The sequence below is a fragment of the Coniophora puteana genome (genome assembly GCF_000271625.1).
Source record: "Coniophora puteana RWD-64-598 SS2 unplaced genomic scaffold CONPUscaffold_4, whole genome shotgun sequence".
Lineage (NCBI taxonomy): Eukaryota > Fungi > Basidiomycota > Agaricomycetes > Boletales > Coniophoraceae > Coniophora > Coniophora puteana.
In genome coordinates, this window is record NW_006913056.1 from 629218 (window position 1) to 656992 (window position 27775).

Genomic DNA, 27775 nt, shown 5'->3' on the forward strand with positions numbered 1-27775 from the left:
ACGGATAGACAATACTCACTTGGCGGTAAACTTGGATAGGACCTCATGCAGGATATTCTTTTTATTGAGGTTCTTGCGTATCTCTTCAAACGCAAGTTGCTTCAGCGGCCCTAGCTGAAGCTGGACGCGTGGCGTTAACTTGTATATGGAAGGTAAGTGCTAGTGGTGAGCAACGAACCTTATGGGCGATGCGATACATGGATTTGGGAGAGCACGGAGGGCACCTTGTCTTACCCTTATCGTCGCCGCACGACCCAGGATCGTCCATCTTGTCGTCATTTTCAGACCGGTTGGAAGTGAGAGGGGAGAAGTTTACTTGACCAGTGTAAGCGTAAAACAGGAACGCTTTCCATCTGGAATAAGGGCGTTAGCTCTATCCGATCGGAGGCTGATCAAATGTTCAGCGTACGTTTTGTAAGCGGAACCTGCGACCACAAAGGTACTCGAGGTGACCGGAATACAATTTGAAATGACATCATCGTACGCGCTCTTCGAGATTCCGGGAGACTTAGTAGAAGCTGTCACGTTACTACTGTCTGATTAAAAAACATCAGGACCGTGGCTCCAAGAGTAATTGGAGAGGTGGGGCCTTAAGGCCTTACGAACCTGCCTTGGACTCGGCGCTGCAGGGTTCCTCTGCTATTTCCTCTATGATGCTCCCTTCGTCCGGGTCAAAGTCGCTATCTTCTTCGTACTCGTCGTCAACATCGAAGAAGGTGCGTTCAGTTATCCTGGCGGATATAACGCCACAGAGCGTCATTTGCTTAATGTTGCTGACGTCTCCTATGTGTTATCTAGCGATAAGCAACATGGGAAGTTTATGTTTCACTGATACGACCCACCATAATCGCTAGTCTCAAGCTCCAAGCGATTCAGTGTAGTCGAGGCCGCATACAGCGGCAAGGGACGACATAGGCGTTGCCCTCCACCTTCTTTACGCCGGGTCGAGAAGGCGTTGAATCTAGTGTCAATGAAGGTACCGCTTGATAGACTTCTTTCGAGAGCGTCGGTCGTTTCTGCTCTCACTGTAGCAGCGTTGAAGAGCGGTTCAAAGGCTCTTTTCACGGAACTGTGGTCGCCGCTGATACGCGCTTTCACGAGGATGTAGCAATCATTAGCCAAGTTGTCGACGAGATTAATCCGATGACAGAAGCCAAATTGGCTTACTACCTCAGGGGAAAATTGTTGACAGAAAGATTGAAGGTCGCTCAGAGACGTGTCTTTCAAATCCCACGAGCCACTCCAGCTCACGACGCCACTAGATAAAAAAACTGTTAGAGTACGAATCCGAACGAGTTCAATGGACCTCACGTACGAACAAAAATGAATCTGAACATCAGGGTTTGATAACGTGACGTTTGTAAGATCAACTAGAATATCCCAACTCTTCAGGCTACTGCATGATGTGTGAGGCGTGCGGTAACTCGAATTACTAATATAACTCGATGGATAGATCGGATTATTATGATGACCGTCGTAGCAAGGGGTCTTTGTCAGTCCGTAACGCCATCCGTACCCCACGGTTTTCGAGAAGGCCATCTTCTCCACTGCGACATTCGAGACGGTGTTTGAACGTGCTTGAAGAAGGGCGGTCCATAATCCGCCGTCACGTTCTTCGCGTTCAACGACCAACATATCCATCGGAGGAGAGCGTGAAATGGAATGAGGAGTAGTTGGCGAGAAGAGGGAGAGTGCAGCTTGAACGCCGTTCAGCAACGCAGCGTCGGCGTGCGCTGTGATATAGGTATATAGACGAACAGTGTTAAGTTTAAAATAAGAAGCTGTGTCTCTGCCTCGAGGCAAAAAAGCTCAACTTGCTCCCACGACGCTCGATGCATTATAATTCTTCCGAGGTGTGAATCCGCCATTCGTATTGCAAGAAGCCGTGAAGGAAACGCTTAGTACCGCGGCTGTGCTCGACTTGCGAGTGGGAACTCGGTAAACCTCTGTGAACAGCTGCCCGCATCCTTTTCCGCCAAATATACGTCCTTCTTGGCAGTACAAGCCAACCGATACGCAGAGACGGAGAACACGCATTTCACATAATATTGGCATCACTGTTGTAACTCCCACTAACTATATAGCTCTCAGGCACCAGCTACCGCTTAAGACATCTTCCATAGATCCATCATAATGGCGGTCAGTACTTCCGTGCAATGCGGCATTCCGCCTTTCGTCACCTGCTCCATCATCTCCGGTAGGGAGCCCATGACCCCGCTCTCGTAGCGATGATTCATCAAGAAGGCCATTTCCATGTCCCGTATCTCTGGATGTCTATTTGGCCCAGTAGGTGAAAGCCAGGTGCAAGGGGGAGACAAGTGTCACTTAGCGGTGAACCTGGTCAGGATTTCCTGCAGAATATTGTCCTTCGTGAGATTTCCGCGTATTTCCTCAAAAGCAAGTTGTTTCAGCGGCTCCAACTGAATCTTGGTACGTGTGGGATAAGCTCCGAGTCTCGAATGTGAAGAAAATGAGTAATGGACGACAAACTTTGTGAGCTAATTGATACATGGCTTTAGGGGAGCACAGGGGGAACCGCATTTCGGTGCCATCGGCGGGCGAATCAAGTAGAGTCAATTTCTGTTCGTCTGTGGTATGACTAGAAGTGATAGGGGAGAACTTGATTTGGCCAGTGTGAGCGTAAAACAGGAATGCTTTCCACCTGAAAGCAACAGTCAGCCCGCAACTCTTGCTGGGAACAGAGTATTCGTACGACGTACGTTTTATAAGCGGCGCCCGTTACTAAGTAGTTTCTCGATACCGGGGGTGTGAATGTCGTGGTATCAACGTAGTGGCCTTCGATCCGGGAGAGTCAACAGAGGCACTTGCCTCATCTCCGTCTGACCGAAACATCAGCACTGATAATTTGAAGCTTGATTGAGGCAAAAGAAATTGCATACGCACCCTCCTGAGTGACGTTGCAGGCTTTCTCAGGTGCTTCCTCCAAGATGATCTCTTCGTCAAAGTCACTATCTTCTTCAAAATCATCGCCTACGTTAAGAAAAGGACAGACGCTAGAAGTTATGACGTCGCAGAGTTTCATTCGACTGATGTTGGTATCATCAGGCTCTCCTATCGGCATCCTGGTCGTCAGCAAGATACGGAGAGCTCACTAGCTGCCATCAGCACAACTCACCCACGTTACTGGGCCTGAGCCCCAAGCAATTCAGCACCACAGAGGACCCATATAATGGAAAGGGTCCACATAATCGTTGCCCCCGGCCTACTTTTCGCCGAAGAGAGAAGGCATCAAACCTGATGTCAACAAAAGTGCCGTTTGAGAGGCTCCTTTCGAGAGCGTTGGCCAGATCTAACTTCAACGCAGGCATTACAGGTTCGGCAGGCACTCCAAGCGTTGGCGTTTCTGCAGGTGCAGCATCTACAGATGCCTTCGTGATCGATGCTGGAGGTTCTGCAGGCGCAACGTCGTTTGTCATCGCCTCGACCCCTGCTGGAAGGTCTGCAGACGCAGTATCTGCAGCCTTCATCGTGACGCTTTCCAGGGAGTATGCAGGCGTCGCAAGCGCTTCAGTCATTGCAGGTGCCGCCGAGGCGTCTAAGGATTTCAAAGGTGAAACAAAAGCCCGTTGCGCGGAGGCGAGGTCACCACTGATGCATGCTTTCACGAGAATGCCGTCGTCCCGGTTGAACGCGCAGAAGGATCCAATCTTATTATAGACACCGAGTTGACCTCGCTGTTCGGAAGAAACTTGATGACAATGACTTTGAAGTTCGGTCAAAGACTTGCCAATGACCTTTCCAATATCTCCGCACTCTGAGACACGAGAGGTATTGAATTTGACCAGGCCACTGTTTAAAAGGTTGAATGCGCCGATTTCAATGCATCTATTGTAGCTCGCGTACCAAGAGAAATCAATGTCGAAGTTTGACCCAAGGGACGGGACATTGGTAAGGTCAACGATGATGTCCCAGCCTTTGTCGTTATAGGAGCAACAGCACGGGTAGTGATCGCCACGATGATGAGCCCTTTCCAGCCCGTAACGCCACCCAAATCCTACAGCTTTTGAGAAAGCCGTCGTTTCCTCCCCTGCCGCGTATCGGAGCGCGTTTGCGCATGGTCGAAGGAGGACGGTCCAAAGTTCATTGCGTTTCTCTTCGCGTTCAACGAATAATTTGTCCATCGGGAAATTGCGTAAGAGAAATATTTTAGCGTAAGGAGAGCGTTGGGAGAGCGAAAGGAAGCCCTTCAGCATCGTGGTGGGAGCGTGCCCTTTCTATTAGCGATAGCAAAACGGTAAGCTGCGATTCGGCTTCAATGCCGAAAGATTCCTTCCCACGACGCTCAAAGCATTTGTACTCTTCCCAACTTTCTCGAGGGGCATTTTGGCATGGCAGCCTGGAGCCTTCATAGGCATATCAGATAGGGGGGAAACTTGCCCTTAATACGCAACACACCTATGCGTACCTCATGCGACGAGTGATCAATACGTCCAGAGCCTTGCCTGTCCGCCTCATGGGGCGACAGCATACGTGATCCCGAGTTCAGTCACGCATATTACAGGGTGAGGGTCTTTGCATTACTCGCAACATTAGTAAGACACGGAGAAGTGAGATATTTATAACGACGTGAACCCAGAGTTCGAGCCTATCAAACAGCGGATGTTCGAGATCCTGAAAGACGGTCGACAACCTGCGTACGGAAGTGACGATATTTAAGGAGATGCAAGGGTGTAAGAAGGGTGTATACGCACAGTGCGGATGTAGGGGAGTGAAAGGAAGGTGCCGATGAAAGGTAGTTGGCGCATGAACGTTATCACAACGGGGAAGAAGTCTCTGTAACGGACATGAGTATGCCATAGCACACGATATCGGTGTCATGCGTGAAGCGAGGGACGGAGTAGTAAAGGGGAACAATGGAGATATCGAGCAAACCAAGAAACGGGAACGCACCCAAACAAGTTCAGGAACCCAAACGTCTCCACAATCATCCCAATGAACGGGTACTTCAGAAAGACCAGGAGTATACCGCCAATGAAGCATATCGTACCGCGCATCTTCTGCTTGCGCGCGAAAAAGTAGAACGTCTTCTGTGGGCCGATGATAAGTGTGAGTCCCGAGACGAAGAGCATCTATGTACGACGTGTGCATGTCAGTGGTCTTGCAAAACTAACGGGAAATGAGAAGCTTACGTTTCCAAGTGCGAGGAGAGCCGCATCGAAGAAGAGCATGACACCGAGGAACATGAATAGCACGCCGAAGGTCGTGAGCGCGACACCAATCTCTGCAGAGCCAACGCCTCCAGTGAGAAGAGGTTTAGTCTGGAAGACAGGTGCACTCACTTTGCCCGTCAGAAAGCCACATGATGAAATCGTCTTAGGCAGCGCAAGGAGTAAGAAGGCGGTAAGGGGTGCTAGTGGGATGTGCCGAGGAGACGGACTCGCGAGAGGAGAGAGACGCGTCTGACGTCCGCCGCAGGACTTTCTAGCCATAAAGGCACCGAGCCCGAGAACACGTCACACGATCTCACGCGACAGCCCAGTGGCGGTGCAACTTCAACTTTCGAAAAACCCCCAAGTTCGAAGACCTTTTGTAAAATGCTTGAAAAACTCTTTTGCAAGTTTTGCACTATCAGTTGGATCTTATTTGTCATTCTGCAAGCTGTGATACTATAACTCTACTGGATAAAAGTTGCAGAAACTAGACAGAGGCTACATGCTTGTGTCTCCACTTCAGACGTGGCGCCCGGGCCTTGCGTGGCGCGGTCTCAAATTGAGGATATTGGTATTTCTTCTCAGCCTAAGTATACATGATATTCTATAGAGCCAGTTTACTAGTGCTTTTGTAAGGATCACAGCTCGAACATTGAGACTGACGTAGGCTCGCCTTCAATCAAAATTAACGCCGCCGTCGATAGATATCTGGAAATAAGTATTAATTAAATAACCCATGTGCATAGTGCTAAGTATATCTTACTGCTTGGCCTATCAGCGGTATAGTTGGTGAAGATGAATCATTAAAATCGGTGATATTTGGTTCACGGGATGCTCACCTGTCACGAACCGGGACTCCTTGGATGCAAGGAACGATATGAGGTCCGCAACATCCTCTGCCTGTCCCTGTACACCGAGCGCCGAGCTCTGTGTTGTCTATAGTTTGGCTCAGCTATACCACTGCAAACATTCATTTGTTTTCTGATAGTGTCTTACCGCGCTGAGAACATCGACCGACCCACCAGTGCTTCTCGAATAGCCCTGTGAGAGTTCTTTCACTAGTATTAAAAGTTTGTGAGTATTCTTGCATGGTTATTTGCCCGTTGTCGCCAGGACACATCGAAATCTCAGTTATAAAGAGACGGAAAGACTACTCACGCATGGGTGTCTGGATAAGTCCAGGTGCACATGCGTTGACTGTTATGCCATGGGGACCCAGCTCGGAAGCTGCGACCTGGGTCAAGCCCCGTACGGCGAACTTTGAAGCGCAGTAAGCTCCCAACGAGGATACACCTAATACGGCATTTCGAAACCAATGTTTGCGGGCGGAGGGATGTTTGGAAAAAAATCTGACCTTTCTTTCCCGCAAGGGAGCTAAGCCCGATAATTCGTCCGCCACGCCCTTGCTTGATCATTTGATTCCCGCCGTGCTTGTAGCAAAACAAAACGCCTTTCACGTTGACCGAGAATGTATCGTCCCAGTCCTTCTCGCTCACTAACGAGAAGATGGATAAGTTCAGCCAAACGACAATTCAAGAAGGAAAAGGTTCGCTGACGTTTACTCAGAGTGTCAATCCGGATGATTCCTGCGCTCGCAACCAGCTGCGATGAATAATCAGAGTGCCGGTCGTCTTCTTATCTCATTTTGCCAATGATCTTGATTATGAACGTACCACATCAATACCTCCCAGAGCCTCCGACGCAGACTCTACCATATTCTTCACGGCTCCTTCGTCTCGTACATCAGTAGACAGCGTAGACGTAGCGATGCCGGGGTGAATTCGTGACAACTCTGAAGCAAGAGCTTTGACGTCCTCTCTCCGAGATGGAAGATCACTTAGTGCGAGATGGAACCCGTCGGAGGCGAGGCGAAAAGCAGTAGCACGCCCAATCCCCTGGGCGCATCCGGTGATAAGAGCCACGCCTTTGCTCGTGAGCATGATAATGGAGGAAAGGTACGAGCCGATATCCCTTCGACCATTGAACTATATCTCATATACCCCCCAGAATAGTTCAGTGGCGCCTTCTTACGAGCTGTACATGGCCCTGCCACATGACTATGACCTGTGAAGGCGTGTTCTTGGCACCGTTCACATTTGGCGGAAAGTATGCAATGTTATTATTGTACGCAGAGGTGGGAGTGCTGCGATGAGATTTCGTGAATGTTCGAAGCGTCCGCGTGGAACGCTCCGTTCATCAGAACGTGTTGAAGCTTCGCGGATACCTCCGAGTCACATAGATTTACACACATCTTCCACATGCGTCCCGCTTCTCAGAACGTTACCGCACCAGCCTAATCAAATCATATTTTGTTCAAATCCGCCTCGGCCTCAATGCCTTGGTCTGGTTGGTGCAACAAGTCGAATCTTGACACCAGCGTAGACAGCGATGTTCAGTCGAAATGGACGCCACCGTCGATAGATATCTGGATGTGAGTCTCGATGAGTATTTTCATGAAATGTTATCAGTGACGTCTTACGGTTTGACCTATTTTTTGTAGAGTGTAAATTAGAGTGATCAGACCTTAATGATTATTTATGTAGTAGCGGCATAACCTACCTGTTATGAACCGGGACTCCTTCGATGCAAGGCAAGATATGAGGTTCGCAACGTCCGTCGGTTGTCCCAATTCACCCAATGCCGAGCCTTGTGTTACCTGTTAAACTGATAAATTGAATGCAACTGTGCTGATCTGTCGTAAAACAGTACCCCGCTGAGGACGTCAGTAGTCCCGTCCGAGCTTTTTGAATAGCCCTGTGCGAGCTCCTTCACTAGAATGAGAACGGACGCGTAAGTGGGCTCATTTGTTTGCATTATCATCAAACACGACAAGAGCCTGTCTCGAAAATAGACAGAAGAGAGAGTACTCACGCATGGGCGTCTCAATAAGCCCGGGGGCACACGCGTTGACCGTTATCCCGTGCGGACCCAGCTCGGAAGCTGCGACCTGAGTCAAGCCCCGCACGGCAAACTTTGAAGCGCTGTAAGCGCCACAAAATGGATGGCCTGCGTATAATAAGATTGCATCATCAAATATGCATATTTCCTGCCATAGAGCTGAGACCAACGATACGCCCACCGCGGCCTTGCTTGACCATCTGATCCCCGACGTGTTTATAGCAAAAGAACAGACCCTTGACATTGACGGAGAAAGTGTCGTCCCAGTCCTTCTCACTCACTGGATGAAATTAGTCCAGAATAAAGTCACTTTTGAGCCGTTTGATGGGCTATAAAATCATACTGACATTTGCGTAGCGCGTTGATCCGGATAACACCTGCGCTTGCGACAAGCTACAGTAACTTGGCGAATGTCTGTATAAGCTTCGTCTACCCTTAGTGACCCCACGCACCACATCGACACCTCCCAGCTCCTCAGAAGTAGATGCGACCATGTTCTTGACATCACTCTCAGGTTGCACGTTGGCGAAGACAGTGAATGACCTGATATCTTGCCGCACTCTCGATATCTCCGAGGCGAGCGCTTCGACGTCCACTCGCCTTGAAAGGAGATCGCTCAGCGCGAGATTGAACCCGTCGGATGCGAGACGCAAGGCGGTAGCGCGTCCTATTCCCTGCGCGCATCCAGTGATAAGAGCGATGCCTTTGCTTGTTAGCATGATAACGGAGGAGAAGTGGAGGGTCAAGGATCCTTTCATCATTGAATTGTATCTGATATATGCCCCCTGGATTGCGGCGTCTAACAGATTAACATGGGACCTTGCCACATGACTATCACGAACGAAGGTTTGTTCTTGGTCTGCCGATATGATCAACGCAACCGTGCAGAAGGTAGATGTAGGGTTGATGAAATAGGTCACTGAAGTCCCTCGCGGCGTGCGACGGATTGTCCTTCTGACCTCAGGTCCCGATACGCGTGACGAGCCTCAAGAATACAGCTGTGTTGAAGTAGGCAATGGCAGCTAATGCGCTGCGGCTAGAGTCCACGAGCAGATATGCAATGACCATCATATGTAGACCACATTCAGACCGGTCAACATATACCTCGAACCTCCGGTGCCCTGTATCGATAATTCGTCGAGCAGCTATATTCCCCAGACTTACATACACATTCCAAATCCATCCTTCTACCAAGACCCCCACCACGCACGCCCAATCACGCCATACTCCCCTCCCCTCACCCCTCCTCTCTCAACTCACCGCAAAAACCCACTCTCCTTCCACGCCCCCACCCACCTGCCCACAAGCTCATCCCCAGGCAGCGGCGCCCCCCGCAAGCTCCTGCTCTTCGCGCACGTCTCGTCCGTCGTGAGCCGCGCGCGCGCCGCGAGCACCGCCTGGCCGTACTTGTTCTCGTAGAACACGAGCAGCTTCCGGCTCGGGTTCTGCGCTTCGTCCGCGGGGCCGTCGGAGCGGAGCGCGGCGAGCCAGTCTTGTCGCGGGAGGACTTTGAATGTGAGGCCGGCGCGGTGGAGCGCGGTGAGGATGGAGGACCAGGGGACGAGGGAGGGGTGCAGGACGTGGTAGACGAGGGAGGAGTCTCTGTTTGATAACTGTGAGAGTGGGGCGTTGGCGTTGACGAGCTCGAGAATCGTCTTGGCGGCGTAGTCTACCGGGAGCCACGAGACGGACTCGTCGAGGTCTGGTAAGATCCCGATCGTGTCTGCGCACTGGGGGAGATGTTGTCTCTCGTCAGTCATGCGATGCTCAGAGCAGGCGTTGCGCCACAGACCTTTATAATAAGCGAAATCGCCTCGGTCTCATTCCACACGCCGTTGGTCGTGTCGCCGACCATCTGCCCGATGCCTATGCGACCAAAGGTTCTCAATAGATGGACTTGGAGAAGGGATGTACCATGCACGTACGCAGCACCCGCGCCCTCAACGGTGTCTCCTCCGACGCGATCTGGCACAGCTTCTCCGTCACCCACTTTGACTGTGCACTGCGCCAACGTACGTGCTCAACAACAGCTATATTTCACGACGAGCAAAAAAGAATGCACGCACTATCCCATCCCCTGCGCAACACTCGGATCTTCCGTGATCGCCTCGGGAACCGCACCAGGGCCAGGCCACGCCGCGACGGCGCTGACCGACGACGCGAAGTAAAAGTCCGCGAGGCGGCCGGCTGGACGGGGCGCAGAGAGCGCGAGCTGCATGAGATTGTGCGCGCCGCGGATGTTGTTCTCGAAACTGGCCATGTCGCTCAGCGAATATCAGGGTGAATGACTACAGAGACAGCGCACCTCGAGATGCCCAGATTGAAGTTGACCGCCCACGCGTTCTAACGACGCAGACACATACGATCTCCACGTTAGCTGCCTGGCACGCATGCATCTTGCAGATGGTCAAGATACTCACGTGCAGTATCAACGTCGTCCGCCTCCTCACCTCCTCATACACGCCCTCCGCCAGCCCCAGCCGCTCATCCGCAAAGTCCGCCTTGAGCGGGACAACCCGTCCGCTCTCAAACACCCTATCCAGCGCATCCTCGGTTTTACCCAGCAGCTTGCGCGTCCGGAGCGAAGCGACGACGCGCGCCCTGGCGTCCTCGTCGCTCGCTGCTCTGCACAGGCAGTACACGGTTTCGACTTGCGGGTCGGCCAGGAGCTCGGAGAGGAGGTATGCGCCGAGGGAGCCGGTTGCGCCTGTCAGGAGGACCTGGTGCGCCCGCGTTAGACATGACGTGTCCGGCGCCAGTGTGAAGACGAACATGAGATGGGGCGCTCACAACACGCGGTGAGGGCGCTAGGGCCGTGGCATCGCCGTTGACATGTCCGTTCGAGTTTACTACTTCTACTTCTATCCCGTTGGCGTGTGCGGGAGGAGGAACGTGGAAGTGGCGGTAGCGCTCGACGAGCGCGAGCATCGTCTGCTGCGCGTCGATCTGCTCTGCGGATTTTCCTTCGGCGAGGGCGACGACGAGCTTGGATAGCCTGTGCAGGATGGCAAGCGCAGTGTAAGCGTGAGTAGTATAGGTGTTTCACAGTTAGTGGAGATGGGGCTGCGCACGCACTTGGTGATCGACGGATGCTCGAACACGGCGTTGATCGAGAGCTTCTGTCCGCCGAGGTCGAGTTCCTATATCATATGCGAAAAAATAACAGAAGCATCATCCCCCCGTTCCCAAACCCTAGGCAGGGCAAAAAAAAAAAAAGACGAACTCACCCGCTGCAACGCATTTCTCACCCTCGCACTCTGCAGCGAATCCAACCCAAACTCGAACAAATCCCACTCATCGCCCAGCCCTCCCGCGCTCACATCCTTTTCCCTCCCAATCGTCCTCTCCATAATCTCCCTCACGACCCCCTTAGCCTCCTCCACGTCCTCGACCTTCCTCCTCTTCCCACCGCCGCCCGCTCCCCCGTCCACACCAGCCCCGCCGGCCGCAGCCCCCTCGAGGCGCGCATACAGCTCCTCAATCACGCCCGCAAACTGGATGTACACCCGCGGGCGGATGATGCTCCCCTTGTCCGCGCGCGGAATGTCGGTGCCGGGCGGGAGCACGACGAGCGCCTCGCGCGCGAGGTGCGAGTGCGAGGGCGCGTCGGCGTTGGCGCGCGCTAGCTCTGGCGCTAGAGCGGTTAGCAGTCTCTCTATGCCCTCTTGCTCTTTCTCTTGGTCTTGGTCTGGGTCTCGCTCGTGCTCGTGCTCGTGCTCGTGCTCGTGCTCCGGTCCCGTGCCTTGGATGAGCGCAGCGCCTGCCTCGGAGGGCAAGAGCAGCGCGCCGATCTGCGTGCGCGCCGCGCCGAAGACGACTGCGTCGGCGAGGTAGGGCGAGGAGCGGAGGGTGAGTTCGATGGGCACCGGGTTGGTCTTTTCGCCGGTGACCATGACGAGCGTGTCGTCGATGCGGCCGATGAACTTGTATGCGTCGGGGAGGGAGGGGTGTTTGAGGAAGAGGTCGCGCGTTGCGTAGGAGTTGTCGGGTTGGTTGGACATTACCTTTCGTGGTGGTTGGTGAGAAGCAAAAATGAGAAAGGAGGGAAGGGCGAGCGCACCTTGGCATGCCACCCGTCGAGAACGTGCAGCTCGAACGTGTCCGCGCCGACGGGGACGAAGCGCAGATAGTCCGCGACATTGCCCTTTGCGTACGGCCCGCGCGCGCGCACCCAGTTCCACGCGGCGTCGGTCTCGAACTCGCGCTGCGACGTCATCAGCTGGCCCATCTCCGCTGCGCACCGCATCCATAATCAGCATCCAGCATCCCAAAGGTCACTCCACCCATGTGAAGTCAGACTCTGAGCAGGAGGAAGGGACTCACACATCCCATAATGCCCGACCAACCGCACCCCCTGCGCGACAAGCGCATCCCCCAGCTCGTCCGGACACGCGCTCCCGCCGAACGTGACGAGCTGCAGCCCGCGGAGCACCGCGAGCCCCGGCGCGGTCTCGGCCATGAGCTTGAGCGCGAAGGGCACGCCGTACAGCGCGTCGACGTCGGGCGCCTGGGCGAGGAGCGCGATGATGTTGGCCGAGGTGAGCGGGACGCTGCCTGTCGGGAAGAGGTACAGCATTTTGGTGGAGTAGAGCGCGCGGTGCAGGTTTGCGTGGCCGTGTGCCTGTGCATGCATACGCGAGGGGGTGAGCGTCACCCCGAGCGGAATCCCAGCTAGTTTTTTTTTATGGGGAGTGGAGGGGGAGGGGGACGTACGTGGTACAGAGGCAGCGTCGAGAGACTGCGCATGCCGAAGCTCTTGGAGTGGTTCGACACGCTCGCGATGTTCGTCGCCGTGATCGCCTTCGGATAGCCCGTGGACCCGCTCGAGTGGATCACGGTCACGGGCATCTGCCGCTCGTCGCTCGGCTCGAGCGCGTACGCCCACTGCGTCTTCTCAGGGTGCACGGTGCGCGCCTCGGCGCTGTACACGTCCGAGGGGGGTTGATCAATGATGCGCACGGTGTTGGGGTCGGGGAGGTGGGCGAGGGCGGCGGAGGCGGAGGGGATGTAGGAGGGCTGGACGATTATGGCGCTTGATTGGGTGGATGTGAGGAGGTGGGCGATTGCGGCGAGGGAGTTGTTGGGCGAGATGAAGAGGACGCCTGGTGTTGCGGGACGCGTTCGTTAGGTTGTTGGTTAAGGACAGTGGGTGAGGGTGGCGCAGACGCACAATATCCCATGCGAAAGAGTGCAAACTCTGTCACGACATAGTCGAGATTGCTCACACCCAGGAGGCCGACGGTCAGCTTGGTGGTGATGTCGCCCTTTGCGCGAGCAGGGAGCAGGCCAGAGTCGACGAGATGGTGCGCGAGAAGCGAAGCAGCCTCATCGAGGTCTCTGTATGTGTACTTTCTGTACTGTAGAGAATGTTAGTCTCCCCGTGTTCGTGTAAGGAGAAGAACGGACCTTGAGCGTTTTGTCGGGTATACCGAGGATCTCCAAGTCGGGATACTCACGAGCGCGCTCCCTAAGGAGCTGGTTAACGGAGACGATGGGCAGGACGTTGGGTGCCATGTCAATGTCAGAGGTCGGTGCTACTTGACTCAGTGTGGCCCTTATATTGGAGAGGAAGAAGGATTACGCCATGTTGAATTGAGCGAGCCACTCATACTCTATGGCTTACAGAAAGATGACAAGATTGGAAGGGTCATATGGGCAGTCTCTCGTTGAGGAGATGAGAAAGGGGCGGGTGAGCGTCGGAGGATGCCGGTCCGATGTGCCGGCCCCTCTATATGCGCTCTGTGGGACATAATGAGGGCGCGTGGATTGGTTGAACCGACAATCTCGTCCTTGATGTTCGTCTCGATGGCTTTAGCTGACTCTTTACAAGGATGCTCAACCAATGGCACGACTGGGAATAGCAACATGTGGTTTGCTCACCTCTCATGATGTAGCCTTTGTCCCGAGGAAGGCCGCGGTAGGACTGGGTGACATTGCGAACTGGTCCTGGTGTCGTCTCTTTTCCCCGCCGCCGTTCGCCATGTCTCTCTGCGCTCTAGTCTCGATGCAAATTCACGTTCAACATATAAACCAGACGTCCGTTCTCGTCGGTCCTTCAGTGTCAGCCCACACTTAGACGCCGCCGCCACCGCCGCTGCTCTCTAGCACACTGCACCCTGTCTCCTATCTGCCATAACATCGTCCAGCCATGCACTTGCCCAGGTCTCCCCGCCACCAGCGCCGTCGAGCCAACACTATCGGCTGCTTCCCCGTGTCGCTGGCGATCAATGTGCCGTTCACTCCGATCAGGCTCAGCCCAGGGCACGATGCCCTTGTCCTTTCCACCAAAGACAAGTACATGAATAAAGGCGAAGATCCACCCTGCCCATGCTGCACCCTCTCCTCCTGTCCCCAGCTCGCCCTCATCCGCTCTCTGCGAGCCACCGGCGCAAACCTCGAGGCAGACCTCGCCCTCCTCGGGGCTGAGCTCGCAGACGCCCACGCCTTACTGCACAAGCTCATGGAAGAACGCGCACGCGCACAACACGCCGGCGCTGCATCCTCCCGCGATGCCCGCGCACTCGAGCACCGGCTCACCCAGCTCCCTGCGCTGCTCATCGAGGCCGGCGCACCGCACGCGTCCATCGCGCGCTTAACCACTCTCATCGCTAATGCCAACGCCAACGCGAATGCAGATGCAGATGCAGATGCGGATGCAAAGGACGAAAACGCGGCCGCCAGCGCGCTCTTCGACGCGCTCCGCGAGGGAATGCTCGGCGGCGCGCCTGGGACGCTGCTCGCGCAGCTCGCGGACGCTGTGCACGACGATATCCTGTCGACGCTAACGGGGAAATATGCTTCGCTGCTGCAGATCGCGGTGGCTTCGGGTGTGCAGGGGCGCATGGACAGGCGCGCGGCGAGGTTTTGGAGGCGGGTTGCGAGGGACCATGGGAAGACCGGTGGCTCGGAGGGTGGCTCGGAGATGGGTGGCTCTGAGACGTCCGATGAGGAGGCGGAGGAGATGGGTGAGGAGAGATGGAGGGCGGTGCAGGAGTTGATGGAGAGGAGGAGGTGGGAGAGGCGAGATCTCGAAGACGAGGGTGGGGACGAGAGTGTGATTCGGGCGAGCGTGCAGCCCACGACGTCTCCTGGTGCTATGGAGTCCTCAGGAAGCGCTGAAACGACGGCACCATCGACATATTTCGACCAGGCCGTGTTCGCCTCTCCCGAGCCTATCTCAAACATCCCGGAGTCATCAAACTCTCCACTCGCGGTTTCCACCGCCCCTACATCCCCTTCATCGAACGACGCCCTCGCCCAGAACCAACTCATCACCAATACACCAGCACCGCCTATCCCGCGACAAGTCTCCCGGCCCCTCGCGCTTCGCAACTTCAACGTGGCCCAGATGCCCCGCGTCCGCGCATACAGCGATGCCAGTGACCGTGGCGCCGAACAGGACCATGAAACCCGCCGCCAAGACGCGCAGAACGAGAACGACGACGGCGCCCAACGAAACGTTGTCGATGCCAACGCTGCCGCCCCCTCACGGCCCGTTGCGCGTACCCCGCAGGTTCCGTCCAGCCTCTCACTCGCGCAGGTAAGCCTACCCACCACTTCAACTTCAACTTCCGTCCCATTCATCATCATAATGCTGATGTCTCCCTCTTCACCCCGTTCTAGAACATACCCATCGACTCATGCCCCCGCTCGCGCTCACGCAGCGCGCGCGTCCCGCTCACCAGTAACGCGGGCTTCGTTACGCCCGCTTCGTCGTCGTCGTCGGCCCACCCGCGGTATCTCTCCAGCGCGATGTACACGCGCGGGTCTACCACCGGCAGCTGCAATGTCAGATCCAGCGCACGCGTGCCCTCGCAGCTGCAAGCGCGCCCGAGCGTTCTGCGGCCCACCCTCGTGCCCATGCGGCGGCTCGTGTACTCCTCCGGCGTCAACGACACGTTGATGATGCTGTCGGCGTCCACGTCGGCTGCGACGAGTGCTACCTCTGCGTCGTCGTCGTCGTCGTCGTCCTCGTCGAAGTTCTCAGCGTCCTCGTCTTTGTCGAGGTTCTCGGCATCGCCTGGGCCGTCGCCGTTCTTGGCGATGGCGGGGGCGATGCGCGGGGACGGGGAGAGCAGGGAGTCGCTTGCTACGGAGGTTGAGGGTTCGCCGGTGTGTAAGGGTGGATCGGGGCGTGAGCGCGGGCTTGGGCTTGGGCTTGAGGACGGTGATGGTGGTGCTGTTCTTGAGATCTCTGCGCTTGTCTTGACCCCCAGCCAATGCCAAGGTCAAGGTCAAGGCCCGCTGGCGTCTTCTGAATCTGCTGTTGGTACTCCGTCAACCCCTGGTGCTCAGCATCGGCCTGCCAATGAAGGTAGCGGCGACAGCGCGAGCCCTGACAGTCCTGGTTCTGATACTACGGGATCTTCTACGTGCGACTCTGGTTCTGGCTCGGACTGCAGCCCTGACACCGATTCTACCCCCCTTACCGGTCGTGAAAGCTCCGAGGACAGCCCTGCGTACCACGCTCTCGCTGCTGCTGCTGCGACTGCCGCCGCCGCCCCCGGTTGCTGTGATACGACCAGAACCTGCGCCTCCGGTCTGCTCGCTCCTTCCATGCGCGTCCCAAAAGATGTGCCAGCGACCCGCGCTGCACCCAGTGATGCGCGCGCCGACTCTGACATCGTCGTCGCCCATCTGCTCTCTGTTTCCTCCTCCCCTTCTTCTGCCGTTCCCTCTACTCCCGCTCCCACGAAGCTGCCTACTCTCGCTGCGTCTCCCCCTGCTAGCGCCCGCACACCATGCTTCAAGCTGTCCGAGAACCAAAAAGGCGTCATGTCAGGCTCGCTGGCTGGCACCCCCGCATCCGTCCCTGTGTGTGCAAAGCCGCTCCCCACGCCCAGCCGTCTCCCGGTGCTGCTCAAGCCCGCCGTGCGCGACGCCACGGGCTCCTCCCGCGCGCACGGACTCGGGATCATCAGCACGCCTCCACTAGGTCTCCCCGCCGCGACCGCGATGGCATCCACATCCGCGGCGACGCTGGGTTCTCCTGCTCTCGTTGGACAAGGCTTCGCTCCGGTTGCGCTTGTGTCTCCCGCCACCGCCGCCCTCGCCTCGGTCTCTTCCGACGCGGGCGGTCGCATTCTCGATGGCTCGGTCGACAGCGGAAGCGAGATAGGCAGTGAAGAGTCTGACTCTCCCGAGATCGAGGATGGCCTCTGATATACCAGTGCCTTGTGCTTTTTCCGTTCTCACAGCGCTTTCCGTCCGCCTCTCTTGTTCCGCTTCTATATTGGATTACTCTTCTGGTTCTGTGCTCCCTCCTCCTCCTCCTCCTCCTCGCCGTCGCTGCCGTCGTCGTGTCGTCATCTGGGACATTAATTGGATAATGTATACCCTGTGCATCTGCGGTTATAATGTAACTTAACGCATACTATAATCTGGCTAGTGTTTGTGTAGAGATTGTGATTGGATATACATATATGCGAATATAATAGACCTCATTATCAGTGTTTTTCTTAGTGCTCGAGACGAGCTACTTGAAAATATTTCGAAAGACTGCAGAGCGCTGCATCGCTTACTCCGAAACCTAGATCTACCATGCATGAAGTATGAAAAAGTAGTATGTACATGTGCGTATCTTCCGCCCTTCCCTCGAGCAACCCCAGCCGCCCTACCACCCCCTCTCTCCCTCTCCCTCAACATCAAACAAACATCAAACAACCCCGCTCAGATCAAACACCACCTGGCCCTCGTCCCGCGTCGCGACGCCCTTCTCCGTAACGACGGCGGTGATCAGCTCCGCGGGCGTGACGTCGAAGCTCGGATTGTACACGCCCGCAGCGGCGCGCCCGGGCGGGGTGATCATCACCTCGGCCAGGATCTTGCCGCCCGTCGCGTCGTGCGTCGGCGGGTGCAGTGCGCCGCGCACGAGGCAGGCTTCGAGCGCGGGGCGGTGTTCGATGGGTATGCTGTGTGTTTGTGTGTGAGGTTTCGTGTGCTTATTAGAAAAAGTGGGGACGAAGGAGACATTTGACGCACCTCGCCCCGTCGGCGATGCTCATGTCGACGGTGCTCACTGGCGCGACGACGATGAACGGGATGTTGTGCCGCGCGGCGAGCACGGCGGCCTGGTACGTTCCGATCTTGTTCGCGGTGTCGCCGTTGCGCGCGACGCGGTCTGCGCCCACCGCGACCGCGTGGATCTCGTGGTGCTGGAAGAGCGAGCCGACCATTGTGTCGCAGATCATGGTTGAAGGTATTTGGAGGGTTTGCAGTTCCAGGGCGGTTAGTCTGTGTGTGGGGTTGGGTGTTGGTAAGAGGTGGTGGTGTGCATAAGGGAAGGAGACGCACCGCGAGCCCTGGTGGTAGGGTGCCGTCTGGGTGAAGTAGGCTTTTCCGAGCTTGCCCTGCTCGTGGAGGTAGGTGATGAGACCGAGGGCGGTTCCGTATCCCTAGGAGCGTATCCATTGTTAGTCCATACCTACGCCAACGAAGTGTGCTTGAGACAGGATCAGGAAACAAGCGTACCGAAGTGGCCAGCGACCCGGTATTGCACACCGTCAAGACATTCAAGCCGTCGCCCGTCCCTCCAGCACCCTTGACCTGCTTGATCAGCCAATCTCCACCCCACTTCGCCATCTCCTTGTTCCTCCCCACATCCTCGTCCGCAATTGCGCGCCCAACAGCGATGAGATCGTCCACAATCCCCTTTACGTCTTTCTTCTCGGCCTCGACAGACTCGCGTAGGCGCGCTCGGAGACGTGCGGTCGCTGCGCCGAGGTTGACGGCAGTGGGGCGCGCGGTGTAGAGGTACTCGAGGATCTGGGTGACGTGCGCGACGAGAGCGTCGGGCGAGGCGAGGAAGTCGGGTGAAGGGGAGACTTTAAGGGCCTTTGAGAGGTGGGAGACGAGGGCGAGGGAGGCGCAGGAGGCGATGGCGGGTGCACCTCTGATCTGTAAACATACATTATGTCAGTCCTTTTAAGATAATAATAAGGATGAACGAACTTTCATGGACTTGATGGCATCGTGGGCGTCCTCGATGGATGTTATCTCGATGAACTGGGTGGTATGGGGCAGGAGAAGCTGGTTGACAATCTCGAGCTTGTCATCCGTGAACTTGATCCCGACTAGTGCGGAGTTGGACATGTCTGTCAGCGCAAGAAAGAAAAGCTGTAGCTTACCTGTTTTTGTTTTTTCACGGTGAATAACACCATCTTCTCCCGATCTTTGGTGATGTCCCGCCGCCCGTTCCGAGGACCGACGCCCAATTCGATCAGGGGCGTGCACAGCTCCGAGATTATCTAATCTGTTTCGCGTGGCTCCCCCTGAGGTCAACAATCACATGCATCTTCCCCGCAATGTTATTAACACACTCGTCTTGTCCCCCTCTTGAGACTCTTGCCCTTGTCAACGCTCCTCCGTACTGCACGCTATGATCGATCATCTTGCCGGGCGGCCCAGTCCCTCCTGGAAACGTACTCAGGCCCGTCTCCTTCATCCATACCTTGGCCTTAGCCCAAATGCTAACCGTAACGCACAGGTCTTCCTCGTTATCTTCTTCTGGGCCTGGCGCCTCGCATTAGGCAACGCCAACGCTCCAAGAATTCTCTGGCTCAGAAAAATAAACAGATACCTCAGTGCGCAAACTTTTACTCATTTCATTTCCTCTACAACACTCATCATAATCAACGATAAATTGCAGAACGATTCACACCATGGCAGATCATCGTCTCCGTGCTCACCACCATGTACGCCGCCCGGAACATCGACAAGATACTCGGTCTCGGAGGTGAGCATCGTCTTTTCTCCGCTGCGCTGCGCAGACGCGTGTGACGTATGCTTCCATTCCCCCTGTTCTAACGCTGCGTTTCCCAAAATAGCCCCTGAGCCTCTTGCTCGGCTGGTACGTTCCTCGCTGTTACCACGTTCGATGCGCCCGTCTGACTTGACATTATCTGCTAGTATTCGCCATCGTACTATCGCGCTACGTGGATAGTCACCGGCCTAGACGCGGGCTTCGCCACTGCCATGTCCATCCGGCCCAAGTGGCTCAAGGACTTTTGCTCAATATTATTCTCGGTATACTATATCATCTACGCCACCGAGGCTGATGAAAAGGTAAAAGTGTCCTTCACACCTCGAAAACATCGCTGCTAATGCATCACTCACAGCTCCGTCGCTTCCGTGCTGTCCCCACCGTCGAAATGCTCCGTGTCACCTGGGAGAAAACGACCAATCCCTACGTGCGCACCTCACTTTCTTCGTTTCTCAACTTACCCTCCTAAACTATCCCTACATCATGTATCCAACAGCTCCGCATCGCAGGCTACCGCCCCTCGCTCACCCTGCGGCGCAAGTTCCTGTTACCCCGCCCCGCTCGATCAGCGTACGACCGCCCGATCACGGTGCACATCTTCTTCGCGCCGGCGCTGCCGCAGCTGGCGCACGCGACGGACCTCATCCTCGACTTCCCCGGCGGTGGGTTCATCGCGATGACGCCGGAGCACCACGAGGACCGCCTGCGCCTGTGGGCGATCAGGACGGGGCTGCCGGTGTTGGCAGTCGATTACGGGAAGGCGCCAGAGTGTGAGTGCTTTCTGGCGTTTTGAACGCTGACAATCTAAACAGTGTTTAGACCCATACCCATTCGCGATTGACGAATGCTTCGACCTATACCGGCTGCTGGTCGAGACGAACGGCAAGTGCGTCGGTATGTCCGGGCAGAAGCTCAATATCATCATGTCCGGCGACTCCGCGTACGCTCTCCATCCATCCTTCCTACTTCCTCGCTGACAGCATCCCTCCCCATTCTTCTTACCAGCGGCGCAACGATCGCCGTAGGCACAATGGTTAGAATCCTCGAACACAACCAATTCCTCACCCCATCCACCTCCGCCTCCGCCACCACCTCCGCCTCCACATCCCCCTCCGTCTCACCCTCCACCTCGATGTCCGCCCCCATGCCTCACCCAAACCCGAACCCGCAAACACTCCCACACCCACGCGCGATCGTGCTCAATTACGCCGCGCTCGACTTCAACTTCACATCCTGGATGTCGCCCGCGCACCTCGCCGTCCTTCGCTCCGAGCAGTCCTCGGGCAACCTGCCCGGCCTGCGCGAGCTCGCGTCGCAGAAGGACCATCTGCAGCACGTCAGCCCGCTCTCGATGGTCGGCGACGGTAAGTCGAAGAAGGGCAAGGGCAAGGCGGTAGTGAAGGGCCGGAAGAGGGCGAGCTCGGCGACGGAGAGGCTGAAGCGGCATACGAGCTGGAGGGATATTATACGCGATTTTGCGGGCGGGCAAACACAAGGCCAGGGAGAAGGTGAGGGCGAGGGCGAGAGGAAGAGGGGGCAGACAGAGCCGCAGCCGAGAACGCAGAGCTCGATGTCGGCGCCGAACACGATCTCAAAGGCAAACGCAGAGAGGAAAGCGCCAGCGCGGCCGCTGCTGCGCACGCGACACTCCGAGTCGACGTCCTCACTGTCGAAGCGCGTACAACGCCGGTCCTCCGTCAAGTCCTTCACCGAACCGGACTCAGGGTTTTACTATGCAGACGAGGACACGGCCTCAGACGACTCCGAGGCAGAGGCCAACGAAGAGGACGAAGGGTACGCTGAAGGTTCTTCCGCTTCCGCTTCCGCCTCTTCGTCTGCGGGCCCACAAACGGGCCGCACGCGCGCGCGTACAGCGCCTGCGTCGTCGCATGCAAGACGGGAAGAAGATAGACCGCTGGCAGAGCGCGTGCGCTACGTGTACTCCGGAACCAGCACCCTGAAGCCGACGGCGTCGACGCTCGAGCAGCGGCAGGAGGAGCTCGAAGCCGCAGTCGCCGCTGCTGATGTGCGCGCTGCAGGCAAGGGCAAGGGCAAAGAGCCGATGCGAGGAGAAGAATATCGAGGAGGCAAGAGTCGGGCCAGCGAGCCCATCGGCACGCGGCTGACGATGACGAGCCGCACGGGGTTCTTCCAGGACCGCATCATCTCGCCCAGCATGGTGCGTCCCTTTCTCTTCTCCCTATCGCCGCGCCCCGTGACATCATTAACATACTAACCATCGCACCGCGACGCAGATGCGCGCGATGGCGATCATGTACATCGGCCCGCACCGCAACCCCGACTTCGCGACCGACTACCGCATCTCGCCCATCCTCACCCCTCACCATCTCCTCGCGCAGTTCCCGCCGCTGCTGATGCAGTGCGGCGAGAAAGACCCGTTCGTGGACGACACGGTCATCTTCGCCGGGCGCGTGCGCGAGGCAAAGCGCGCGCGCAAGGTCGAGCTGGACATGAAGTTGGGCGGGAAGAGCGCACGGTTCGGCGAGGGGCTGAGGATGACGCCTGCTGGTGGCGCTGGAGGTGCTGGCGGTGCTACCGCAGCTGTGGACGGGGACAGGGCGAAGATGATCGCGGAGCGGGACAGGCTCGCGAGGGAGACGGAGGACGACTGGGTGCAGATGGTGATCTTCGAGGACTGGAGCCACGGCTATCTCCAGATGATGGCGCTCATGGACGAGGCGCGCGAGGTCACAGAGGACCTTGCGGATTGGATCGTGGACGCGTTTGGCAGGCTGGGCGCTGAGCCTACTGCCCCTCAGGCTCCTCCCAGTGAGAGCCTGGTAGACGCGGCGACGGTACCTGAACCGATGGATACGCCAGCATCAACGACAGACAAACGCACGCGCCGCAACACCCCGCCGCTGGTCAACTCTCCGCGTCCGATTGCCGGCGACAGCCCAACCGCAACCAGAGCTGCCAACGGCACCACCCCGCAGCTGGTCAAAGGCTACCTCGACGTCGACCCCGAGTCGGGCGGCGACGAGACCCTCTCCCCGAGCGAATCCTCCACTGAAACCGAAACCGTCCCCGTCGCACCACACATGGAAGACAGCCCCAGCCCGTTCGCATCAGAAACAGAAGGCGACGGCGAAGACTCGGCGATAACATTCGTTCCCAAGACAAAGAGGAGACAGAGCAGCACCGGCAGCGCCGGGAGCACCGGAGCCTCAGTCGGGGGCGGGACGCCCGTCGCCAGGCCCGGATCCGGGCATGGGACTGCAAGACGCACGTCGGATGAGGGTACCGCGCTGAGGCTGCAGGCACACGCGCATGCACATGCGCACGGTCTCCATACAGCGCTGGATGGGGTACGTCAAGACCTGGAGCAGAATGGACAGGAGGTTGCGGAGAGCAGCGATGAGAACGGGACTGCAAAGGGCAACGGGAGCCCAAAGGAGAAGACCGCGGACACTGGTGCGGGGAGCTCGGGGAGCACACCGAGGGGCAAGCCTGGGACGCGGATTAGCGAGACGGAGCTGATGAGGAGGAGGCGGTTGCTGGACGCGCATGTCTTCGAGTGAGGAAGAAAGTGGGCGGCTGTCGAGGAAAGTGAGAAAAGGGCTGGAGGTGGTGCTTACGACTGCAACGATATCATCAATGACAATAGACCGAATCTACATCTTGATATTCCTCATAGTTAGTGATAGTCAGTAATAGTCAGCAACATGTAGCGTACGTGATGGATCTGCAGGACAGATTCAATCCAATTATATTCGCTTCTAATGTTATGTGGTCGCGCGCCTCGTTATGAGCCTGAGCTGCCTATGCCTGGCGAGGGGACTAGCAAAGTAAGGATACGAAATGCTTCTTGCATGAAGGGCTTCGTTCAAGCAGCATTTGAACCCATACGTCCATGGCTTGGTGGGAGCATAATATACAGGACCTGTTTCTGTCTCTGCCTCGTTCTTGAAGATAGCTGCTGTTTACCGGTGGCTCCGAACAGGCCTGGCTTCATACCTTCATCCACCTCCGTCAGCACATTCAGCGGCAAACCAGGATGAAACAAGCACTCACGGCCCCTCCAGGTACCCCATCTTCCCATCCGTCAGCTCAAACCCACCAGCCAATGCCTCTCTCAGCCTCTCTACCAAATTCACGCCCACGATGGGGCTTGCCACCGCGCTCATACCTCCCCTCCTGTTGTTGACCCAGGAAAGGGCAACCTGGCTCAAGTGTATGATCACGTAGTCCGCATCCGTAATATGGCGCTCATATAGTGTGCCCTTGAACCCCTCGGAGCGCACAGTGGACGTGCCGAGCGGGCGCGCGAGGTCTCCACCCGAAAGTGGAGCCCAGGAGATGACGCCGATGCCGTTGTATACGCAATAGGCGTGCATCCCGCGTTCCTGCGTATTCATAACATACTGGCGCGCTTAGATAAGTGGACAATAAGTGGGTGTATGCGCAGCAATGCATACGCACCTCCTCGCGATAGAGCAACGAATACTCATCCGACATGCTCACAAACCTCGTCCACCCGTTTCGACCCGCCACCCCATTCATCACCGCAAACTGCTAGCACCCCATCGAGCTCGCGCCAATATGCTTCACTTTGCCAGCCTGCTCGAGATCGTACAGCGCCTTCATCGTCTCCTCGATCGGTATGATTGGATCAAACCTGTAGTTCTGGAGCAGGGCGATGCAGTGCGTCTCAAGTTGCGCGGGAGAGCCCCGACTGGTTGATCTTGTCGCGCTCGGCCTCGGTGCCTAGCTGAGCCGCTCGCGTCGTCTGGGGTTATCGGTCACGAAGCTGTAGCACTTCGTCGCGTTGACAAGTTGGTGGCGGGGAGTGTTATACTGGTTCGCACCAGAGTAGGTTAGTAAAATGAGATATTAAATTGGCGAGAAAACGTAGTATGCATACCTTCTTCGTGAATTGAGCGATGATACGCTCAGACTCGCCGTTCGCAGTATCAATGGAGTTGATACCCAAGTCCCAAGCTTCTTTCAGTACAAGGATTGCCGCCTCAGATGCTATGAACCATGGCTGAAGCGAACGTATGGGTCTCTCAGAAAGACGTGGGGACACGTTGACGCGTGCTTACAGCTAAGGCCCATTGCAAACCGCCACAACTCATGGCTCCGATCTAATCACGTCTCGATCAAAAGTACAAGAGAACACGGACCAGATGAACATACGATTGGTACTGAGACCTGGAGGCCATACTTTCCGAGCTGTCGGTTCTGGACCCTCAAGGGAGTAGTAGACACGGCGGGCGATGGAGGTGGATTCGACGCGTTGTCGATGTATGCATGTCACCACCAACGCGACGGGCCTATATTTATCCCTAGTGCGTACGCACAGTAAGACGGCGATGGGTGCTGCAGGATAGCAAGAAGTTGCGGCTTGTTATTACGGCGTGAATACGCTGTGTATAAGCTATCTTGACGACTGAACGACGAGTGAAATTTTCAAGAGTGCAATGATCTCGATCAAGCGCAGACCCGATGCAACGCAAAGCGTGGGAGTAAAGACCTGGCGTGCGAGCTCATGCTGACATGGACACGCTACAGGGGCTTTCGCGTGATCTTCTTCCGCCAGTGACATACACTCCGAATTTGGCAGACCTCGAGGCGCACCATCTCTAATCGGCGGCCTGTATCAGGAAACACGCCTCCACCCCGGTGCCCAGAAGTGCAATTCTTTCCTTCTCCTCTTTATCCTCCATCTTCGGATCGTCTGAGATGGCCCCTGTACCGGCCCTGCACATCGAACGAGAGGAGAAAGTGTTGGAATCGCAAGCGGCTCGACGGAGATCCTGCGCGTCGGCCGACGACGTTCGATGACGTCCGTTCGTGTTCGTCATCTTTCGTTCCTGACTATACCCGTTTCGTATTTGTTATCGCTGGCTCTTCGCTGGCCGGTCTGGTTTTCTTTCATGTTACCTCTTTTGTATTGACGTTTAGGCTACAGCTGTCATTATCCGTAGTTACCAGCCGTACGGCCTTTGTTGGCTTCATTCGCTTACTTATACCGTAGCGTTTCGTTCGTCGCACCCCAGACTTTGACTTTCCGCGTCTGGGGTGAGCTCTATTTCTTTTCTCGCTTGTTTACAACGTGTACTTATTCTACCTTAGTTTTGAACGCGTTGTTTAGGTGAATATACTAGACTTTGACTTTCCGCGTCTGGGTTTTGAACACGTTGTTTAGTTTCTACAGGTTATTGAGCCCCGCTCTAATCTATCGCTTCCTGCCATGTCTGCTGCGACGACCTTTGCCACCGATACGCTGCCGTCGAACGTGCCTCGTCTCGACGCGAAAGGGTCCAACTGGATCATCTTTCTCGTTCGCTTCGAGCAGGCTGCGAAGGCGAAGCGCAAGTGGGAGCATATCACTGGTGCATCCACCCGCCCAGTGCCTGCTGATCCCGCAGCGCCGACCGCAGCCGAGACCACCGCTGTCGTGGAATGGGACAAGGACGACGACACGGCACGCTACCTTATAGGTCAGCGCCTGCCTGACTCGACAGCCATCGCCACTCGATCTCTCGGCACGGCAGCGCAGGTCTGGGCGTATGTCGTTCGCGAGTACACGCAGAAGAGCTCGTTTGTGCAGTCCAACATGCGCAGAGAGTTCATGTCGATGTCGGTTCCCAACAACGGCCCTCATGGCGGCGACATAGCCACTTTCTTCACCGAGCTCGCGGCGAAGAAAGAGACGCTGGCAGAGTGCGGCGTGGTCATCAGCGACGATGAGTACATCTCAACTATACTCCAGTCACTCCCTCCCCACTACGCCACACACGCGTCGTCTTTCCTGGCATCAGCAAAGGCAATGGCTTCGTTCTTCCTGCAGTCACAGTCCACCACTTCCCCTGCTCCGACTTTCTCCATCACCCCAGTCGCTCTCATGCGCCACGTGCTCGACGAGTACGAGCGCAAACTGGCTGAAAAGTCATCCCGCGATGCCAACAGGCGGGTGAACACCCCGAAGAAAGACGGTGACGCTGCCTATGCAGCAACTCACGCTGGTAGCAGCAAGGGGAACAGCCGCGAGGTCAGGAAGCCACGCGGCGCCTGCTGGACGTGTGGGGAGAAGGGACACTTCAGGGACACATGCCCGAAGTCGAAGAAGTCCGATGGTACGCCGACCAGCAAGAACACTGGGTCGGCGCACCTTGCGGTTGACGAATCTGACGATGACGGGGCGTGGCTAGTGGTTCATGCCTCGGATCTCTCCGATGTCGACGACGCAGATGATTGTGCATCCATGCCCGATCTGGGGTCGATCTCCGACTCTGATAGCGAGTACGATGAGGATGGGGACTGCTGGGAGGACGACGTGAGCGAGGCAGCATGGGCGAGTAGCTTCAGCCCCGGGGTGTATAGGTCGACCGACAACGACACGAGCTTGGCCAGCTCGGAGTGGGAATCTGACTTCACTGCATCTGACGAGGACGAGGACGCTCCCGACATGGATACTGCCGCTGCAGTCGCGACCTCCGTAGACGGCTCGCAATCTCGTGAGCAGCGTCGCGCCATTTTCGACTCTGGCGCCACACAGCACTTATCCCCGTACCGCGATACCCTTCACAACTTTACGAAGATCCCTCCCAGGACCTTCCGAGCCGCGTCAACCTCCAGCTTTGACGCGACTGGTGCCGGCGAACTCGTCCTCGAGGTCCCGAATGGCACATCTACCACCCAGCTGCAGCTCAACGAGGTGCTGTATTCGCCCGAGATCGGGTACACCCTCGTGTCTGTTGGATGCCTGGATGAACTCGGTTACTCAGTCACCTTTGCGGACGGCAAGTGCACCATCCGTTCACCCGACGGCGAGCGCGTTGCAGCAATCCCGCGATCATCACGCGGGCTATACCATATTCCCCAACCTGCGCCCGACGAGGCCAACGCCGCCGTCGAGCGCGTCACTCTCAGCCAGCTCCACCGCCGCCTGGGCCATGTCTCTGCCAACACGGCCCGG

The 27775-nt window shown here is 56.5% G+C and overlaps 8 protein-coding genes across 8 annotated transcripts; 2 read left to right on the forward strand and 6 right to left on the reverse strand.

Moving 5' to 3' along the window:
- Nucleotides 1–4528: 4528 nt before the first annotated feature.
- On the reverse strand, nucleotides 4529–5394 carry CONPUDRAFT_101077 (Got1-domain-containing protein). The gene is made up of 5 exons (XM_007768546.1): nucleotides 5301–5394; nucleotides 5151–5242; nucleotides 4912–5090; nucleotides 4713–4794; nucleotides 4529–4651 (listed from the first exon to the last, which is right to left on the reverse strand). The coding sequence occupies exons 1-5, from the start codon at nucleotides 5320–5322 to the stop codon at nucleotides 4610–4612; spliced, it is 417 nt and encodes a 138-aa protein (XP_007766736.1). The 5' UTR covers nucleotides 5323–5394; the 3' UTR covers nucleotides 4529–4609.
- A 551-nt stretch (nucleotides 5395–5945) lies between these two features.
- On the reverse strand, nucleotides 5946–7111 carry CONPUDRAFT_53022 (acetoin reductase family protein; the record flags this gene model as incomplete). The annotated part of the gene is made up of 6 exons (XM_007768195.1): nucleotides 5946–6107; nucleotides 6168–6229; nucleotides 6330–6464; nucleotides 6526–6666; nucleotides 6728–6773; nucleotides 6845–7111. 6 exons carry the CDS (start codon nucleotides 7109–7111, stop codon nucleotides 5946–5948), a joined length of 813 nt encoding a protein of 270 aa, XP_007766385.1.
- A 1089-nt stretch (nucleotides 7112–8200) lies between these two features.
- Nucleotides 8201–8788, reverse strand: CONPUDRAFT_151820 (NAD(P)-binding protein; the record flags this gene model as incomplete). Its single annotated transcript, XM_007768547.1, has 3 exons — nucleotides 8201–8349; nucleotides 8417–8462; nucleotides 8522–8788. 3 exons carry the CDS (start codon nucleotides 8786–8788, stop codon nucleotides 8201–8203), a joined length of 462 nt encoding a protein of 153 aa, XP_007766737.1.
- A 465-nt stretch (nucleotides 8789–9253) lies between these two features.
- On the reverse strand, nucleotides 9254–13644 carry CONPUDRAFT_120879 (acetyl-CoA synthetase-like protein). The gene is made up of 14 exons (XM_007768548.1): nucleotides 13476–13644; nucleotides 13240–13426; nucleotides 12783–13171; nucleotides 12393–12690; nucleotides 12130–12302; nucleotides 11297–12073; nucleotides 11145–11209; nucleotides 10842–11064; nucleotides 10490–10789; nucleotides 10375–10412; nucleotides 10136–10321; nucleotides 9995–10071; nucleotides 9862–9935; nucleotides 9254–9799 (listed from the first exon to the last, which is right to left on the reverse strand). Exons 1-14 carry the CDS (start codon nucleotides 13581–13583, stop codon nucleotides 9326–9328), a joined length of 3369 nt encoding a protein of 1122 aa, XP_007766738.1. The 5' UTR covers nucleotides 13584–13644; the 3' UTR covers nucleotides 9254–9325.
- A 573-nt stretch (nucleotides 13645–14217) lies between these two features.
- On the forward strand, nucleotides 14218–17336 carry CONPUDRAFT_163841 (uncharacterized protein; the record flags this gene model as incomplete). The annotated part of the gene is made up of 2 exons (XM_007768549.1): nucleotides 14218–15609; nucleotides 15693–17336. 2 exons carry the CDS (start codon nucleotides 14218–14220, stop codon nucleotides 17229–17231), a joined length of 2931 nt encoding a protein of 976 aa, XP_007766739.1. The 3' UTR covers nucleotides 17232–17336.
- Nucleotides 17337–17517: 181 nt separating this feature from the next.
- On the reverse strand, nucleotides 17518–19160 carry CONPUDRAFT_120883 (eukaryotic translation initiation factor 2B; the record flags this gene model as incomplete). Its single annotated transcript, XM_007768550.1, has 5 exons — nucleotides 17518–17980; nucleotides 18051–18302; nucleotides 18363–18463; nucleotides 18540–18965; nucleotides 19020–19160. The coding sequence occupies 5 exons, from the start codon at nucleotides 19158–19160 to the stop codon at nucleotides 17725–17727; spliced, it is 1176 nt and encodes a 391-aa protein (XP_007766740.1). The 3' UTR covers nucleotides 17518–17724.
- Nucleotides 19161–19446: 286 nt separating this feature from the next.
- CONPUDRAFT_163843 (alpha beta-hydrolase) lies at nucleotides 19447–23714 on the forward strand (the record flags this gene model as incomplete). The annotated part of the gene is made up of 10 exons (XM_007768551.1): nucleotides 19447–19651; nucleotides 19717–19803; nucleotides 19895–19917; nucleotides 19977–20132; nucleotides 20186–20257; nucleotides 20327–20600; nucleotides 20650–20770; nucleotides 20836–22009; nucleotides 22086–23471; nucleotides 23528–23714. 9 exons carry the CDS (start codon nucleotides 19447–19449, stop codon nucleotides 23370–23372), a joined length of 3399 nt encoding a protein of 1132 aa, XP_007766741.1. The 3' UTR covers nucleotides 23373–23471; nucleotides 23528–23714.
- A 147-nt stretch (nucleotides 23715–23861) lies between these two features.
- CONPUDRAFT_71481 (Aldo keto reductase) lies at nucleotides 23862–24929 on the reverse strand (the record flags this gene model as incomplete). The annotated part of the gene is made up of 5 exons (XM_007768242.1): nucleotides 23862–24197; nucleotides 24274–24363; nucleotides 24403–24477; nucleotides 24716–24838; nucleotides 24897–24929. 5 exons carry the CDS (start codon nucleotides 24927–24929, stop codon nucleotides 23862–23864), a joined length of 657 nt encoding a protein of 218 aa, XP_007766432.1.
- Between the last annotated feature and the right edge of the window lie 2846 nt (nucleotides 24930–27775).